Source organism: Nicotiana sylvestris, chromosome 7 (assembly GCF_000393655.2).
Source record: "Nicotiana sylvestris chromosome 7, ASM39365v2, whole genome shotgun sequence".
Lineage (NCBI taxonomy): Eukaryota > Viridiplantae > Streptophyta > Magnoliopsida > Solanales > Solanaceae > Nicotiana > Nicotiana sylvestris.
In genome coordinates, this window is record NC_091063.1 from 90,495,862 (window position 1) to 90,515,518 (window position 19,657).

The 19,657-nt window shown below is 41.8% G+C and overlaps 2 protein-coding genes across 8 annotated transcripts in view; both read left to right on the forward strand.

Annotated features, from left to right (window-relative positions):
• The first annotated feature begins 345 nt into the window (after positions 1-345).
• LOC104225870 (small ribosomal subunit protein mS47-like) overlaps positions 346-19,657 on the forward strand; it is a 31,507-nt gene continuing 12,195 nt past the window's right edge. The window contains exons 1-10 of one of the 7 annotated variants that reach the window (XM_070150501.1): positions 369-551; positions 1,492-2,089; positions 2,526-2,609; positions 4,443-4,528; positions 4,641-4,762; positions 5,469-5,529; positions 11,683-11,781; positions 11,865-11,965; positions 12,049-12,090; positions 13,078-13,342. In XM_070150501.1, the coding sequence (XP_070006602.1) occupies positions 4,487-4,528; positions 4,641-4,762; positions 5,469-5,529; positions 11,683-11,781; positions 11,865-11,903 (363 nt within the window). In that variant the 5' untranslated portion in view covers positions 369-551; positions 1,492-2,089; positions 2,526-2,609; positions 4,443-4,486 and the 3' untranslated portion in view covers positions 11,904-11,965; positions 12,049-12,090; positions 13,078-13,342. The other 6 variants (XM_070150502.1, XM_070150500.1, XM_070150503.1 and 3 more) reach the window with 6 other exon arrangements.
• Positions 17,362-19,279, forward strand: LOC138873421 (COP1-interactive protein 1-like). The gene is made up of 5 exons (XM_070151891.1): positions 17,362-17,503; positions 17,596-17,639; positions 17,795-18,121; positions 18,259-18,558; positions 18,665-19,279. The coding sequence occupies exons 1-5, from the start codon at positions 17,362-17,364 to the stop codon at positions 19,277-19,279; spliced, it is 1,428 nt and encodes a 475-aa protein (XP_070007992.1).

The window sequence follows — 19,657 nt, forward strand, 5'->3', positions numbered from 1 at the left end:
ATTTTATAAGTCTTATATATATATATATTTGTTCCTTGATTACCTAATTGTATTATCCATTATTTAATATTGTTAAATCGATATATGAATCTATTTATCTATATAGAATAGGAGAAGCAAAAACACTACATTAAGACAAGTGTCTTAACCACAAAAAACCAAGTGGCATTATTAAGAAAAAATAAACTATTTTTTTTTTAAATTTTAAATTTTAAATTAATTGGTTACACTACTTGAATTAATAAATATAGATATCTTATACTAATTATCAATAAAAAAACAAAATACAAAAAATATCCTACTCACCTCCTCTTTATATAGCGTTCAAAATCATGATATATTGATTTTTGCGCTAATTGTTACACAAATGCTACAGGGAACCTTCTTCTGTTGTTATTAATTTTGGGAGCTATTTTCTCCCTTATAGATCTTGTTCTTTTTTTCTCATTAATTATAATATATTATGCAGGTAACATTGACGAGTGAGTGTAAAGAACTTTACCAGAAAATATAGTCTAGCATATGTTATTGGCACATACTCGAAACCACAGGTGAGTGTGTGTGTGTTTTTTTTTTCCTTTTCTCCAGATAATAGATAATAGATGACAGAAATTTTTGTAATCATTGGATATTCCTCTTGTTGTTCTCTGGGTCCAAAGTTCCAGGTGAGATACTGGTCTCCAATTAGAACAAATCCCTGTAACCAGTCTATCACACATTTGCATTACCTCTCTTTCAGATTCTTCCTTTACTTAACCTAGTGTACTCAATGTCTCCCCGTTCTTAGAGTCAAGGGATTGTGGTTTTAGTGGTAAGATAAAGAATTATGCACTGTTGCTCGGTAGCATACACACAAATGTTCCAAGTCCCAATCAAGTGATAAAGAATAAGAGTATCGTCTCACAGAGAATTGTTAGTAATTAATTCTTCAATTATTTAGTATCAAATTTAGAACAACTTCAATTTGTGCAAACAGTAATTGTTGAATTAATTTTCTAACACTACTCGAGAATTTAGCTGACAATTAAATAAGAACAATGATACGTTATGGAATTCACGTACAATTTACTAAGATTACACGAGAATTTAAGTTTAAAGCCTAGAGTTGTGACCTCCCTCGATTCATTTACTACTTGCATTCTCTTTAACTTGCTTCAACGAATTGAGTCATTAACCAAAGGCATAACTGTGCTAATTAATATATCTCGGATTGCTCATAAGTTTATCTTCTTTAATTTATTATCTATATCTCTATGAGAATAACACTATTTAAGATGCTTAGTTTTACACCCTAATGATGGTTGCAGTTAAGAATTATGAAGGTGTTAATAGGGCAAGCGTCAATTCCTACGATTGTGTAATTATGAAGATAATTACTTTCTTTTCTTATTTAGGATTACATATAACACTATTTTAACCCCAACATACTTGAGGAGATAATCAAACAATTCAATTACCAAATCACTTCTGCTCTTTTTCTTTACATGGTAGAGCATTAGGAAGATTAGCTACATTTGATGATGCTCAACCGAAGCAGGGAATGTCCTGGAAGTAGGCTATGAGTCACATGAAGGACTTTGTTTACCTGTATAATGGGTAGAAATATCAGCTTATTAGCGGGTGGACGTTTAGTTGAGGTCATCTGGAATAGGCTAGAGGTCGTTTGGATTAGACTTAAGGAGGAGAAGCTGGAGTCAAACGAGTTGGAATGGCAAGAACCGTGGGGATGGCCTTTTGATTGTGTAATTTGGTGAGAAGTAGAGGATGTCTAAAAATCATTACATCTGCTGAGACAAAGTACTTATGTGTAGCAGTATCATAGCATTTGTAACCTTTTTGGTGATGGGAGTACCCAAGAAAGTACATTTGATAGACTTTGACTGGAGTTTGTCATTTCCGGGAGTGAGATCTTGGATGAAGCTTGTGCACCCAAACACCAGTTGAGAAGAGGAATCAGAGATTGATCCGACTAAAGGATAGAAGAAGGACCTTTGTGCTGTAAAACAGAGGAAGACATGCGATTGATTAGATAACAAGCAGTTAGTAACAGTGTCACTTCATAGAGGAACCGGATCATGAGAATGAATCAGTATGTGCAAGTTGTCTCGATCAATTAACTTTCATTTTAATACTTGTCAACATAGTATGGCTTATTTGAGTAGTTTATAAGGTTCTGAGTTCTCCACTACTAGTGATTGGGACTTAAGCTTTCGAGTTAGCAGGGACAAACCCGAATAGCTTGTTTGGGCCAGTGTTGGACTAAGGATGTTATTCACATCCATTATTTTTCTGTCAGCACTCTGTGATCTGCTAATCTCTAGTGTGAATGTGTGATGCATGGAGTCCCACACTCATTTATGAAGATCTTCATCTATATTAGCTTTAAGCTAGGATTTCTTCCCTTTTTGATTGACAATAACTTTCCATTACCTTTTCTATTTCTTCTTTTGGGTGACTGTATTACACCTCTTTTGGCAATGGGAGTAGTTTCTTGCAATTAAAGGACTCAACTGATTCTCACGCAGGTAGCTCTTCTATATGGAATCACAATGGGTGGTGGAGCTGCAATTTCAATCCCAGGAACATTCCGTGTTGCGACTGAAAAAACTGTAGTATATCTGCCCTTATTCTGCAATTTTGTTCTTTTTAAGTATCTTTCATTTGCTTTGATGTATCCCTGTCAAGCGGGTGCAATAAGGGTGGGAATACTTAGTGTGGATTCTTCAATATACACTATAAATTAGCAAAATGTTTGGTGTTTCCCACATTGAATACTTATGCACATACATACTTAATACGTACCCATAAATGAATAACATAACTTCTGCTGTTCTTTGTTAGTTTTACCGTTAAATTGACCAAATTTAATACTTTTTGACTCTGGTATTCTACCTACTGGGGGTGCCTATGTGACTAGTTGTATGGGCATGCATATTTTGAGTCCAGATTGCAATTTTCATATTGTTGAACAGTCTTAATCCTTTTTTTTTTCCTAAATATTTGAACAAATTCTTCCTTCTGAGTTGAGGTAAAGAGATTTTGAGTCCCTAACAAGGATGATCTCGAGAAAGGAAAAAGAAATTTCTAGCTTACCTTTACTTCTTGGGATCAAAAGAAGACACTTTCGCTTGCAATCAGCTTCGTTTCTTAACTTTGCCTCTTGCTCCTCCATGTAATTCGTCTGTCATATCACAAATTGAGTACCCTATGTTTTGCGCTGCTTTATGCCGAACTATATTCGTTTCTGATCTTATGGTGTAGCACCTGTTGGTTTCAACTTCACTCTCTTTCATATGATTCATTTTCCATTATCCACTCCTATTCTCTCACCATTTTTCATGCAAGTGATAAGGCTGTGATCCTGATATCCATGATTGACGTTTTGGACTTCTTTATTTGAACCAAAGATTGATCTAACTTGTGATTTTCCATATTGATAATCTTTTCTGAGAATTTGCTTAAACATGATATTTGCTTGGTAAGAAAAAATAGGTTTACTAAAGTTGGATCGTGGAATATGTGATAGTTAAAGTGAATGTATTCAATTTGTAAGAGGGTGCTGCCCTTACCCTCAAACAAAGCTGTCAGACTTGTCTTCCATATGCCTAGATCACATATTCTGGATTTGTTCCCAACATTAGGTCTCTTATTCCATCTCCTCAAAGAAAAAAAAAAAATTGTTCCCAGAGTACTTCTGTCCTCATCTCAGCCACATTTTTGGATACGAAATGTTGAATGCTGGAGTGAAATAAAAACTGTGCTGCTGATGTTGGAAGGAGTGAAGACATCAATGATTTGTTAACCTTTATGGATGGACAGGGTGGAAAGGGAAGTTGTGGATATTTTAAGGGAATGGCATTCTGGCGATGCTATTCTCATTGGAACAAAGAAGAGGAGCAGCGGGGTGCTGGTCATCTGGACAGGAGATGGAAAAGGAAGGGAGGAGAGCTTGGATGTGATTGAGTTTCTTTAAGTGGTCTATCTAATGAAATAATATGTGCTCAACTCTTCAGCTTTTAAGATATCTCTTTTTGATGATGTTCAGCTTTTAAGATATAGATATCTTTTCTTACCTACATAACTGCTCCACCTTTTTTCGGAAAGGTCCATGAATTTTGATTTCCTTCCAAATTCTTTTCTCTTGCCCATCCCCCAGTGTTTTGACACAGGAAATTCTTTATGTTGGTATATCTTTTAAAGAAAAGGTAGGAAATATAAAACAATGAACTGCAGCTAGTAATTCCTCTTTGGATTTATCAATACTCAATTCACGATATTGCGAAACATACTCTATTATCGTCATGAATATTATTCCTTCACTGAGCAATTCATACATTCAATGCCATTGTATTGCTGTGTGTACCATGGCTCACCCTGGTTCAAGATTTGTCGCAACAGGCAATATTAGTTGCTAGGGAGCTGATTATGTACTGCATTTGCAGGAGAGTACCTGGCCCTAACAGGAAACAAGCTCAGTGGAGCTGAAATGATGTCCTGTGGTCTTGCTACACACTACTGTCTCAGTGTAGTCAGTTCCTTCCACTGAATCATATGTTTTTCCGGTTGCTGTACAATTACTAAGATTACCTGATATATGTATCATCCGGCTATGTCACCTTTCTTCTTTTCAATCCTCTCAGAGGCTTCCCTTAATCGAGGAACAACTCGGAAAGCTTATAAGGGACGAACCTTCTGTCATTGAAAGTTCCCTTGCAAAATTTGGAGATATTGTCCATCCGGATAGAATGAGTGTACTTCAAAGGTACTACTTATCTTGTGAACCAGTTCCAAATTAGAGATCCATACTGTTTGAGCTTCCCTTCACTGGGTTTCATTAAGCTTCTTTAGGTGTCTAGGCTTCTTTAGAAATTCAGCGCCGCCCTCCCTCTTGTTGGAGAAACCACTTGAACCAGTGTATGGACCCTAAAGTTTTCATGCTTCCTAGTTCTCGCAATGCTTCGTGCACTAACCTATTTTGAGTTGTTCTCTGCCTTCTAGCAATTATTTTAGCTAATTTTTATAATTAATCAGCGAAGTGACATTCACTTCGTATAGCAACGTCTTTTTTGTGATACATAGACATGCTTATTGGAGATTATGCCCTATGCAATCTTGATAAAAGAATTACTAATTACAAAATTAAAATGTTTGGCATTGTTAGTTACTTTCTTTAGAACTCTTCATTGCGCCTTGAGCTCTGTTTGTTTTATCATTCTTCTGTATCTATTAATACCTTGCTTGCCTAACTCCTGATGCTTTAAAATTATGCAATTTGAGAAGTATGAATTTTACAAGCTGATGATTATGGATTAAGCTTTCTCATGCTTTCATGAATCTTCTAATTGTGGTTTTTCTTTAGTTTTCAAAAGTTTTTGGTTATCTATCCTGTTTTCCTTCTGCGTCATTTCTGCTTAAATACCAGCCTATATCTGATGTTTTTGTTAGTTCGTCTTGTTTGTCCTGTGTAGGATTGAAACACTTAATAAATGTTTCTGCCATGAGACAGTGGAGGAAATCATTGATTCTCTGGTAAGCATGTAATCTTTACCTCCTGTTTCTGTAAAAAAGATGTAATTCTATTTTGCTAAGCAAAATGTGATAACCCGCCATGTCATCATGCCACATAGGCGCCATTTGGCATATATTAATGCCATGTGGAAGCTTACATAAGAAGAAGGCTAGCATTTGTGAGAACATTCTAGAGAGGTATGCACATTTCCTTAGGAAGAACCTAGATCCTTATGGATTTGCTAAGAAAGTCCTTGGAATCTTCTAGGTTTGTAGAAAATTCTAGAAAAGGCCCTTATCTTGTAAATATCAAGGACTTGTGTAATAATTAATATTTACACACTAGCCCCTAGGAGACTAGTATATAAAGGGGGCCATTCATTTGTAATTCATCAAGCAAACAATTCAAGTTCTCTCTAATACAAAACTTCCTTTAACAATTCTCTTGTGTTCTTTCTTCCATTCTCTTAGCGATCTTGAGAGTAGTAAGGCTGACTTGACATAGCAAGAACGTGAGCAAGTTGTGCAAGATCGTGAGCGAGTTGTCAAGTGCCGCACGTGTACTTAGTTAACAACTAAGGACGTGACAACGTGGTATCAGAGCAAAGGTTTCAACTAAGGGACTAGCGAACGACGGAGAAATTAACGCTGCCAACACCCAAGCCAACGTCATCCAGGATGCTGCTGGCAAGAGCGGCCGTAGCAAAAGAGGAATGCCACCAACAAGAGCCATGAGGTGCCACCCGAGGTTGTGTCAAACGAAGGGCTTACATCCCAAGAACCATCTGCCACTGAGGCGAGCGAGGATGAAGTGGAGGTCCTTCCAGAGGACGTCTCGCTCGGTAAAGAGTGGGTGATGAAGATGAACACGGGGATGGACGCTTTGGAGATCTTTGGCCAACGCTTGGGGAATGTGGAAGGCACCCTTAACGTTCTTGAGGGGCACACTCTTGAAGAGATTGAGAGTATCCGAAATGACTTGGAGGGACGTACACAGACTGAGATGGAACTAAGGCAAACCATCACTGCCTTAGAGTGCAGACTCATGGAGGCTTTGAGTACTATCGACGCTATAAAGGCAAAGATAGAGTCACTCGAGGAGCATGTCAATGCTGGCGTGACCGAGGTAGCAGCAATGTTGTGGTGACGAGGGAGGCCAAGATCGAGGCTCCCAAACCCCCGGTGTTCAAAGGTGTTCGTGATGCACAAGAAGTGGAAAACTTCCTTTGGCACTTGGAGAACTACTTCAGGCACGACAAAGTGAGGGACGACGAGGCCAAGATCAACACTGCGGTATTGTGCCTCTTAGAGACTGCCATGCTATGGTGGAGAAGGAAGATGGCCGACGTGGATAAAGGTCTATGTACTATTAGCACATGGGATCAGTTCAAAGCGGAGTTCAAGCGATAGTATTTTCCAAACAATGTCTTGTACGAGGCAAGGCGCAAGCTTAGGGAATTGAAGCAAACAGGGAGCATATGTAACTATGTCAAGGAGTTCACTACCCTTATGCTTCAAATCCCCAACCTGACCAATGATGACTTGTTGTTCCACTTCATGGACGGGTTGCAAAATTGGGCTAAGCAGGAGTTGCAACGCCGACAAGTCACTGATATAGACCAAGCCATAGTGGAGGCCGAATCATTGATGGATTTCAGGCATGACAAGCATGACAAAGGCAATGTCAAGGAGTCAAAGGTTAACAATGCTAAAGGTGGGGGAGACCGTGGCAAAGTCAAGGAGATACAACAACAATACTCTAAGACTCAAGATTTCAAAAAGTCGAGTGGTCGTCAGGGCTACGCCGAGAAGAAGGCGCAGGTCGAGAAGAAGGGATGCTATATATGCGGAGGGCCACATGGCTTCAGGAATTGTCCTGACCTCAAGAGCCTCAGTGCCATGGTACGTGAGCGAAAGGAGCAACCACAAGGAGAGAGTCCGGGAACCGCACAGTTGGGTATGATCGGATTATGTGGTGCTGTCACGAAGCAAGCTATCCAACCTACCGAGAATGGCAATCAGTACGTGGATCTCACCATCAACAACAAGCCCGCTCGTGCAATGGTGGATACTGGAGCAACTCATAATTTCGTGATTGAGGCTGCCGCAAAGAGACTCGAATTGAAGCTTGCTCCAACCAACTCTCGCGTCAAGACCGTGAATGGCGAGATATAGAATGCTCGGGGGGTAGCTAATGGAGTTGGTGTCAAATTGGGAACTTGGAAAGGTATGACAAACTTTACCGTAACCGCTATGGATATCTTTGACATCATACTGGGGCAAGAGTTCTTTAGACATTATCATACTTTAATCGACCCCTACCTCCAACGTCTCTTGGTTATGGAGCGAGAAGGAGCTTGCATGGTACCTATAGTGACTATGCCACACGGACAGATCCAAGCACAACTCTCAGCTATGCAGGTTGTCAAGGGGATCAAGAAGGGGGAGCCGACGTTCGTGGCAACCATTGCAAGTCTAGAAGAAGACAAAAATTTTCAAGAAACAGTACCGCCTTGCATAGAGAAGTTGCTTAAGGAAAACAAAGATGTCAAGCCCGAGGAGTTGCCTAAGCACTTGCCGCCCAGGCGAGAGGTGGATCACAAGATTGAGTTGGAGCCAGGGGCTAAGCCACCCGCATTTGCCCCATATCGTATGGTACCTCCCGAGCTAGAAGAGCTCAGGAAACAATTGAAGGAGCTGCTAGATGCTGGTCACATTCGCCCATCAAAGGCATCTTTTGGCGCACCAGTATTGTTCCAGAAGAAAAAGGATGGATCGTTGCGTTTGTGCATAGACTACCGAGCACTTAATAAGGTCACCGTGAAGAATAAGTACCCGATCCCGCTCATTGCTGACTTGTTCGATAGACTTGGGCAAGCCAAGTAATTTACCAAGGTGGATCTTCGAAAGGGCTACTACCAGGTTCGCATTGCGGAAGGGGATGAGCCAAAGACAACATGTGTGACGAGATATGGAGCCTTTGAGTGGTTGGTGATGCCCTTCGGCTTAACCAATGCACCGGCCACATTTTGCACCCTTATGAACAAGATTTTTCATCCCTACCTTGATCAGTTCGTGGTAGTCTACCTAGATGACATAGTCATCTACAGCAACACCTTGGAGGAACACATGGAGCACTTAAGGAAGGTTTTCCAAGTCTTGCGGGAGAACGAGCTATACATCAAGAGAGAGAAGTGCGAGTTTGCACAATCAAAGGTGCACTTCTTGGGCCATGTCATTAGCAATGGCGAGCTACGCATGGACGATGCTAAGGTACGTGCTATCCAGGAGTGGGAGGCACCCATAAAGTTAACTGAGTTGAGATCCTTCCTTGGCCTTGTTAACTATTATCGTCGGTTCATCAGTGGATACTCAGCAAAGGCCGCACCATTGACTGAGTTGCTAAAGAAGAACAAGCCATGGGTTTGGACGGAGCATTGCCAAAAGGCGTTTGAAGGCCTTAAGGCAGCTGTAATAGAGGAGCCAATCTTGGCATTACCTGACTTTGCCAAGACTTTTGAGGTGCACACAGATGCCTCAGACTTTGCCATTGGGGGTGTCCTGATGCAGGATAAGCATCCCATAGCATTTGAGAGCCGCAAGTTAAATGAGACGGAGCGGCGTTACACGGTACAAGAGAAGGAAATGACTGCCATTGTGCATTGCCTTCGTACATTGAGACATTATCTGCTCGGGTCGAGGTTCGTGGTCAAGATTGATAATGTGGCTACTAGCTATTTTTAGACACAGAAGAAGCTCACACCAAAGCAGGCTAGGTGGCAGGATTTCTTGGCCGAATTTGATTATGCGCTGGAGTATAAGCCGGGCAAAGGTAACGTTGTAGCCGATGCCTTGAGCCGGAAAGCCGAGCTTGCTGCAATCACTTCAGCGAGATGGGATATTCGGGAGGCTATAAAAGAAGGCATGCAACATGATCCAGCAGCCAAACAACTTATCGAGTTAGCCAACCAGGGCAAGACGAGACGTTTTTGGGTAAAAGACGGCATATTGCTTACCACGGGTCGGCGGGTCTACGTACCTAAGTTTGGAGACATTAGACGACGGATCATAAGGGAGAGTCATGATACAATGTGGGCTGGTCATCCAGGCCAACGTCGCACCAGGGCCTTGGTTGAGTCAGTCTACTATTGGCCACGCATGCGAGATGATATAGAATGTTATGTGCAGACTTGTCTTGTATGTCAGCAGGACAAGGTTGAGCAACAACAGCCCGGAGGACTTTTGGAGCCACTACCAGTTGCAGAGCGTCCATGGGAGAGCGTGACTATGGACTTTATCACTTGCCTACCAAGGTCCGACGGTTATGGTACAATTATGGTGGTTGTGGATAGATTTTCCAAATATGCCACCTTCATGCCCGCCTCACCAGGTTGCGCAGCCAAAGAAGTCGCCAAGCTATTCTTTAAGAACGTGGTGAAGTATTGGGGCTTACCAAAGCATATAATCAGTGATCGAGACCCCCGCTTTACTGGAAACTTTTGGAGAGAGTTGTTTGACATACTTGGTACGGAGCTGCACTTTTCTACTAGTTTCCACCCACAGACGGATGGACAAACGGAACGAGTCAATGCCTTACTAGAATGCTACTTGTGGCATTATGTAAGCACGCATCAGAAAGATTGGGCAAGGCTCATAGACATTGCCCAATTCTCTTATAACTTGCAGCGGAGTGAGTCCATGGGACGGACACCATTTGAGCTAGCCACAAGCCAACAACCACAAACTCCACATTCCTTACCAGCCGCGTTTGAGGGAAAGAGTTTGGGGGCTTATCATATGGCCAAAGGATGGGAGGAGCAACTCGACACTGCTAAGTCCTACTTGGATAAGGCAGCTAAGAAGATGAAGAAGTTTGCGGACCGTAAGCGGCGTCCCACATACTATAGAGTTGGGGACATGGTCATGGTGAAGTTTAACCCAAGACAGTTCAAGGCACTACGGGGCATGCATCAGAATCCTGATTCGCAAGTATGAGGGGCCATTTAAGATCGTCGCCAAGGTAGGCAAGATCTCATACAAGCTTGACATGCCATCGTATCTTAAGATCTACCCTGTCTTCCATGCCAGTATGCTTAAGCCATATCATGAATATAAGGATGATCCGAGTAGGGGCCAATCAAGTCGGGCGCCAATGACTGTCACCGCCTCGCATGATCGGGAGATCGAGGCTATCATAGATTACCAGGCCAGGCGAAAACAATGACAAAAAGCCACCGCTATGTTCCTCGTCCATTGGAAAGGGCAATCACCAGAGGAGGACACGTGGGAACGATATGAAGACTTGTGGCAATTCAAAGATAAGATCCGAGAGTTTATGCAGCAATATTGCGCCGCGGTCGTCGCAATATTGGGTGGGGGAGACTGTGATAACCCGCCATGTCATCATGCCACATAGGCGCCATTTGGCATATATTAATGCCATGTGTAAGCTTACATAAGAAGAAGGCTAGCATTTGTGAGAACATTCTAGGGAGGTATGGACATTTCCTTAGAAAGAACCTAGATCCTTATGGATTTGCTAAGAAAGTCCTTGGAATCTTCTAGGTTTGTAGAAAATTCTAGAAAAAAGCCCTTATCTTGTAAATATCAAGGACTTGTGTAATAATTAATATTTACACACTAGCCCCTAGGAGACTAGTATATAAAGGGGGTCATTCTTTTGTAATTCATCAAGCAAACAATTCAAATTCTCTCTAATACAAAGCTTCCTTTACATAGCAAGAACGTGAGCAAGTTGTGCAAGATCGTGAGCGAGTTATCAAGTGCTGCACGTGTACTTAGTTAACAACTAAGGACGTGACAAAAAGCTCTTAAAATTATATGGGAGTTAATATCTTTATTTTTATGTTCAATCAAACAAAATTCTGAAGGATGAGAACTTATAGCAGAATTCAAAAACAGAGTTTTTGTCTGTCTACATAATAGATATCTACATCTCATCTTTGTCTGAAAACAATATTCAGAACCATATAGAAATCTTTCTAGGTTTGTGATTTAATAGCACATCCACCCAAGCTCGCAAATCTATTCAAAATAGTTTCTACAGGACAAGAGTTTTCTTTCCTGGCAATACACATAGGGTCTAAATTTCTTCTCTTGTTTTCTAAATATTTTTTTGGCACACCTCTGATCACTAATTCCTAAAGAATTTAGGAAAGTGAGGCAGGTAAAACAGCAGATGCCTGGTGCATTTCAACACTGAAGAGACTAAGAGAGGTGTCACCATTGAGCTTGAAGGTTTCTTTAAGATCAGTAAGTTCCTTTTGAACATTTTATCCTGTAACATGCCCACCTGCATTCTTGGATGACACTCCACAAAGTGCTTTTTCTAACAGATACGTGAAGGAGATTTCAAACTCTTGACCAGTGCATAATTCGTGAGTATCGAATGACATTACAAGCATTCTTTGGACGAATTACTCGTGACTACTGTGAGGTACAGCATGTTTCTTGAATCTGGTTCAATTAGTAGAAGCTATGAGTCCTTGCAACTGAAACTGCACCTGTGTCTTCTTACAGGGGGTTCGAGCACGGATGTTGGATAAAGATCTTTCCCCCAAGGTAAACCCTTTTTTTTGGGCACTTCATTGAGTTTGATGTGTCTTCACAGAAATAATTTATGTGTAGAATCAATTTTTTGAAGTCATTGATTAAAGATAAACGTTAGGGGCATGTGATGGTAGTATTAAGTGGTGGGTGAGGCATAAGGATTCATCATGAAGGCTGCCAGCCTACAAAACAAGGGTAAGGCATAAGCCTAATCTTCTATGATAGTCATAAATAGTAAAGGGTGAAAATAATTTATTCATGTGGAGCAACTGTATGGAGTAAGATTGTAGGTAGTTGTAGAAAACAATTTACACCTCTAAAGCATGCATTTTTGTAACTCATTCGGGCAGAAAAACATTCTCAATAGTTTGTTACAGTTTAAGCCGAACCTTGAGGTCCTATACAATTGAACTATTCTTTTTCCAGTTTCAAAAACACATATACAATTGAAAGGGAGAACAAGCTGACACAAACAATAAAAAACACACACAAATAAGCACAAATCAGGGAATATTGTTACATAATGCTAATCAGAGCATCCACTCTGTTGGGGTCTGTCTTATGAGCACTCAAGGGCATGGCCTAGCGGTCAATGAGGTGGGAGAAAATCTTGAAGACCAGTGCTCAAATCCGAACAAGGACAAAAAACGTTAGGTGACTTGTTCCCATTTGTTAAAGTTTTGGTGAGTAAAGTTACCCAGCACGTGATGTTACCACCTCAAAAAAAAAAAAGGGAAAGAAAAAAGAGTTACCCGGTGCTATGCGGTGGGAAGTAGCAAGTGCTTGGTGCCCTGGTGGAATAGTCAAGGTGAATGCAAGTTGGTCCAAACATCACCGTTATATCTGTCTTGTGGATAATGCCGCCTAAGTCCATTTTCTGTAGTAATCTGGCCGTGCTTACCTACTGGAGATTTTTGTTTCAGCTAACAATAGTTCAGTTCTTAGAGCAAAGCTAGTTGCCAGTTTTTGAATTGACTTACTGTGTGACATCACATGCAGTGGGATCCTCCAAGCTTGGAACATGTAACGAGTGACATGGTAGATGAGTATTTTTCTCCTCTAACAGCGTTGGAACCGGATTTGGAGCTACCGACACAGCAACGGGAAGCTTTCGCGTAGCCTCTGGGAAGGACAACAGTAATTTCCCTATTATTCTTCCCTTGGCTGACCACAGGCCAAATAAAAGAAAGGCTTACCTGTGCTTATGTAACATTCTTATTACTGGTTTCATTGGATGAATGAAATTAAGAGAGCATTGAATATATATGCCTTCTATATAACCTTAGTTGAATTCTGAAAAAGGACAACGGATCTAAACTGCCAGTGAATTGGTCGAGGAAATGAGCAAGCAGCAGTACTTTCTGACAGAAACTAAATAAAAATGAATCAATAATACATCGAAAAATGTTATCCAAAAGAACGCCAATCCTCCAGGGGATTAAGACGGAGATCCCATCTCCCCTTCTCTATTGGTCTTATCCTCTGAACTCCTCTCCAGAATGGTCAATGTGATTACTCAATGCCAAGATTTTATCCCTTACAAGATGAGGAAACAAGGTCCTTGTATCGCTCATTTAACTTATGCGGATGATACTATCTTATTCAGCTCTACTGACACCACTTCTGTTGAGATCATCAAGCAATGCTTAGATGATTACTCCAATACTTCTGGGCAACTGATTAACCTCAGCAAATCTCATTTTTTCTTACATCCTAATGCTCAGGATAATCAAGTACAGTTTATAAAAACCTTACTGGTTTCTCCAACAAGAACTTCCCATTTACTTACCTTGGTGTCCCTATCTACTTGGGAAGAGAGAAAATTGAATTCTTCAGTGATTTTTATGATAAGGTGGGTAGAAGAATTCAAGGCTGGAATGGAAAACTTATGTCCTTTGGAGGTAAACTATCCTTATGAAGGTTGTCCTCTATTCCATACCCATGCATATCCTTGCAGTTTAAAAAACCACACTCCAAATTATTGAAAAGCTGTCTTGTAACTTTTTGGGACAATTCAGGAGAAGGTAAAAAACATCACTGGTTCTCTTGGTCCTCTATGTGCTTTGGTAAAAATGAAGGAGCTGGTTTTAGGTCCATCCATGACATAGACAAGGCCTTTGCAACTAAGTCATGGTGGGTCCTTAGAACAAAAAATTCTCTATGGAAACCTGGTCTTTCCCATATTTGGAGAAGAATGATGGATATAAAAGCTGAGTCTGAGAAACATATTAAGGGGTCGTTTGGTATGAGGTATAAGAAGGTATAAGGGTGGTATAAAAATGTAATACCACCTTAATACTCTGTTTGGTTAGCAAACCATTTATAAGTTATCCCGGTGTTAATTTAAACACTGGGATAACTTATACCTTATAGAAGGTGGGGTAATTAGCACCGGTATAACTTATACTTTCTTCTTAAAAATTATACAATTATCATTCTTAATAAAACATACCAAACAATGAATAAACAACAATCCCAGCATAACTAATCCCAACATAACTTATCCCAATATAACTTATACCGGTATAAATCCTATTCGAACCAAACGACCCCTAAGTGGAGACTTTTTAATGGAAGGGCCTCTTTCGGGTGGGATAACAGGTCAGAACATGGCTCCTTAGCCAAGTTTATAAATGACCCTAATAAAGGGAAGGAGACAGTTGTAGACTTCATTCATAAAGGTCACTGGAACCTTTCTGCTCTTGAGAATGTTCTTCCTAGTTCCATTGCCAGGTATCTCTCTCTGATTAAGGCTCCTGATGGCTCCAAACTAGATCAGCCTATATAGACCATTACCAATGATGGTTCATTTTCCTGTAAATCTGCATGGCATCTTTTCAAGCAATCTAGAAAGGTTACCTACTCTACTAGTAATATTTGGTATAAAGGGATCTCTTTCAAAATATCTTTCTTTATGGTGAGATTAATTCATAACAGATCGCCTATTGATGAGAGATCAGTAGAAAATTTGGATTTGTTGGTTCATCTATGTGTTCTTTCTGTAAAACACCTAAATATGAAATCATTGAACATGTTTTCATTAGCAGTGAAGGGAAGGGGCATCAACTGCTTGGGACTTGTTTGGTGGTTCTTGTGGCTTGAAAACTACCAACAGATTGGGACAAACTCTTTCCAACTGGTGGTTAACAAAGTCCAAGAACAATTTTCACTCTTTTTTACTTTACTGTCTCCCATGCATATGTTGGGAATTTTGGAAACAAAGATGTGCTATTAGATATGGAAGTGGAAAATATTTTGTTAAGAAACTTTTGCTCCAAATCCAGAACAGGATCTGCGTTCTTATTAATGTCAAGTTCCCATTTTTGCCCATCTTTTCTGAGTGGAAACATTTGATCCAAGCTGTGGAAATATGTAAACCTTTACTAAAGGTTATCGCTATCACATGGATTAAACCACCTGATGGTTACCTAAAACTTAACATTGATGGATGCAGCAAAGGAAATCCAGGCTTTGCGGGAGGAGGAGGATGCTTAAGAAATTACTATGGAAATCTAATTATAGCTTACTCAATTTTCTTTGGTTCCTACACTAATAATATGGCTGAAGCAAAGGCTATTCTAGATGGCTTGGAGTGGTGCATTGTCAATAGATACAAGGAGGTCGAAATTGAATCTGATTCTTGTTTGACCAAAAATTGTTAAGCTTTTTGTTAAACTAATTAATGAGAAAATAGAGGATAAATCCTAGCCAAGGATAATTAGCTCTAGATCAAAGTGCATTAAATAGGAGAATGAGATATAGTCAAGCTCATGAACCTTTAAGACTTATAAAAGATATCGAATATAAATGACATGCTTACATTCTTGATGTACTGTTCCATAATGTAAGAATAAAGAAGGAAAAGAAGGAATGCTATTAACAGCTGTGAGATCTATCTTTATTGATTCAAGAAAGATGATTACAAAGATTTGCCGCCTAGATCCGAAACTTCTCTTATTTTTCTCCTGTAGCATTCTCCGGTTCTTCTGCCTCTTTTTTTCTAAAAGAGACCAGACCCCCTTTTCTGGTTATCTTCCCCCTATATATATAGTAAGTATTCCCTTTTATCCAATGGTTCTTATCCAGAATGCTTTAATCCATTGATTGTACGTTGGGTTGTTCCCCTTAAATGTCTCGACATATACTTTGTTGTACAAGCTTTCTGATAGTTCGATCCCGGCAGCAACCGAGATACTCGTTGTTATGATATCTTATGAATACGACCACAACTTAGTCGACCCCTCGCCATTCCTTTTAATACTGATCCTTGTGTAGTCAGATTTCAACACATACAGCTAGTTCCCCTATTGAGGTCACCTCTTGGCGAGCTCGATGGGCGGACTCTGTTGATTCGAGAAGGGGAAATCTGAACGCTTATTCAAGAGACAAGCACCTCATGGAGAGGTAGAGATGTGACGTTTCGAGAACTGCGTCAGACCGTTACGTCAGTTCATAATGTCATTAATGTTTTTCATGCGTCATTATGGCGCACGTTTTCTATGTTTTGCATCGTTAATCGTGCCTTTTCCATTTTCTAACTGGCGGTGCTTGGTTTTCCCGCTCAGGGCATTTATATCCCTATAAATAGGTGAGAATCTCTCATTTGAATGTTACGCTTCTTAATCGCTCAAGAGAGAACTTTGCAACTCTTCTTCTCCAGTTTCTTAAATTTCTGTTTTTGTTAGGATTTGCTGCGACCACCACATTTTTCCCTTATCATTCTCATTTCTTTAGACCAAAGAGAAAATGGTCAGTGTTTCTTCCTACGCTGATAGAGTTATTGGTGCTCCGGTGCCGGAAGATGACGTACCCCTACTTGGAGAAGGAGTGGAAATGGCGAAAGACAAGGGTTTTCCAACGGTGGATGAGGTGGTTCCCCGCCCAAGGAAGGAGAGGACCGACTTTAATAGCCCTGCCATAGATGAGCGGGAGCCCGTTCCTTCTACGATGGATGCTGCGGCGCTCACGACGTTCAGAGCCAAATGAGGGATCCCTGATCATATTGAACTGGTGCCGACGGATCAGGACATAGTGCATTTACACCGTCCGAGCTACTGCGCATTTTATGCGTATCCCTTTGTCATCGGGTACACGCTTCCCCTTCTTTCCTTGGTGGTGGAATTTTGCCGCTTCTATGAGGTGTGTCCGGCTCAACTCTCTTCGTACGCGTACAAGCATTTCCTTATTCTCATCAAGTACGCAGAGCTGGCTGCCCGAGGAATTTCTCTACGATACATACTTCACCTCTTCGCCCCCCATTTTCTTCGGGGTACGATAATTCACATGCGTCACTGTGGAGCCAAGAGTTTGGTGGTGAAAATGGACGACAAGGCAAATTGCCGCTTTTGGAAGAGCTTCTTCTACATCCAAACAGAGCACGTCGTGTCGAACCCGGTAGGGTTTCCTAAGACGTGGAATTTTGCCCGTAGGTCTTCTTTTTCTTTTTACTATGCATTTTCTCTTAAGATCTCGTCTCCCTTTAATGACCTCATTGAGGGTTTGTTTTTGTTTTTGCAGCCGAGAGGGTACCCCCTCCGCCAGTTGCTGATATTCGCGAGTGGGTGAGCGCTATTCTTCCCCATATGGTGGGATTCACGAATGGGCACCTTTCCATGAGAAGTTTGGGCGCAAGCCTCTTGTTGGTGAGTCTGCTCGTTGTGGACTGTTACTTTGTTCTTTGCTCCGTATTTTCTTTTACCTTATCTTTACTTGATAGAATCTCTTTTCATTGGTAAGTCGGAGAGGAGTGAGAAGGACGAGGGCTCCTGCGCTCGCTTTCTGCCAGCCGGCTTTCTCTACTCAACCCGTTCAAAAGACACATGTGGGTGAGAGCACCCAACGTGTGGTTGCACGGCAGACCATGTCAGCGATCGGGCTTGTTCGTTTGGAGGTTGCTCCCCGGTCAGATATTCCAGTTCTCGCCGTCCGTTCAACGGGCGAGCCTTCTCGCAACAGTAGCGAAGGGGCACCGTTAAAGATGCGGAGGTTGTCAGAGGGAGCGTCTTTGGTTGAGACGTCCTTGAGGGGAGACCCTACTTTGGCGGTATCTGGAGCTGGTGGTGACACCGATCGGGGTGCGGAGGCAACGCCTATTCCGGTTGCGGAAGAGACCACCGTGGCGGGGGATAGAGTTCGGAGGCTGTCGCGATTGTTCCTAGCGGCCCATCGTCATCTCTGCAGAACTGCTCCCCTTCTTTGGCCAATGAGAAGGGGAAAGGCGTGATTGTGGATGATTATGAATCGGATTCCGACATCGACCATAAGGATATGAGGATGTTCGAGGAGGGCTTTACCAGGGTCGATGTAAGGGAGGAAGGTCCTTCTCGTGTGCTCGAGATTCCATCAGATTTCAATCTTTTGGAGGACACAGTGGAGTTGGTGCCTCAATTCGACCTTCTGTGTTCTGCCGCCGAAAGCGAGTCTCTTCGGGAGATCAACGATTCCGCTTTGTCACGAGGTGTGGCCGAGATGGCCTTGAGGGTGAGTTTCTTTTTTATATTTTCTTTATTTGTGCTATTTTGCCTTCGCTAATTCCTCCCTTCTTTTTCTTCCCACTCCTTTTTTTTTGCAAACTTACATGCTGGAGATTGAGAGTGCTCGTAGGGCTGAGACTAGGGTCGAAGTCTTTTTGAAAATGGACGCGAAGTATCGCCGGTACCGCGACAAGTGTCGTGAGATGCATGCGCAACTTAGGGAGGACAGTAATACTCAGTCTGTTAGGGAAGAGTTGGAGAAAAGGGATGAGGAGCTCGAAGTGGGCAAAGGGGTTGCGACGGAGTGTGAAAACCTTCAAGCGAAGGTGCAGTCTTTGCGGGCCGAGCTTGAACAAAATGCTACTAGAGTCGCTGATTTAAGTGTTGAATGGACGGAGAAGGTGGCCGAGCTAGAAAAGAAGGTGATCGAGTTAGAGATATCCGAGGGGGCTCGGGTGTCGGCTTTAGCGAGGGCGGCGGCGCTAGAAGATACTATCCGCGTCCTCATGTCTGAAAAGGAATCTGAGAGGACGACGGCCACACTGAGGGAGGCACGGCTCGAAGAGCGTATTGGGGAACTTGATCGGGAGGCTACGAACCTCGGAGACCGAGTTGCGGTTCTTGAGACCGAGAAGGCGCAGTTGTTGGCTCAGGCTACCCCTCAAGAATCTTCCTCTACTACCGTCCCCCGCCGTTTGTATGAGTTATGGGTCCATGCTGAGGCCTAATGAGATATATACAAGGGTTTGTGGGAGGCAATGAGCGTTCTTGAGACCGCTTTTAAAGATGCTCGGGTGAAGGCACACGAGGTTCGTATTGCCTGCGGTTACGACCCTGCGACACCGGAGGCCGGTGAGGGTGCTGAGATTGAAGATGGACTTCCTTTTGATGATGATGGGGAGAACGGCGGTGGAGATGATGCCGAGTGAAAAACATTTCTTGCAGCTTTCGTACTAAGTTTTTTTTTTCTTTTGTTGTTTGTTTTCATCTTTTCCTTGGGAGCCCGCTTTTGGCCTTTTGTAAGGCGCAACAGTTGCGCATGTACATTTTATGAATAAAATAGTTGCTTTGCCTTGGTTATGTATCTTTTGACTTTCTTTCTCCCT

Excerpts from the sequence above, each read along its gene's own strand:
- LOC138873421 (XM_070151891.1), top strand. The coding sequence starts at position 17,362 with ATGCGTCACTGTGGAGCCAAGAGTTTGGTGGTGAAAATGGACGACAAG. Across the intron at positions 17,640-17,794 it reads TTGCTGATATTCGCGAGTGG|AATCTCTTTTCATTGGTAAG; the intron begins GTGAGCGCTATT and ends TTTACTTGATAG. Across the intron at positions 18,122-18,258 it reads GGGGAGACCCTACTTTGGCG|AACTGCTCCCCTTCTTTGGC; the intron begins GTATCTGGAGCT and ends TCATCTCTGCAG.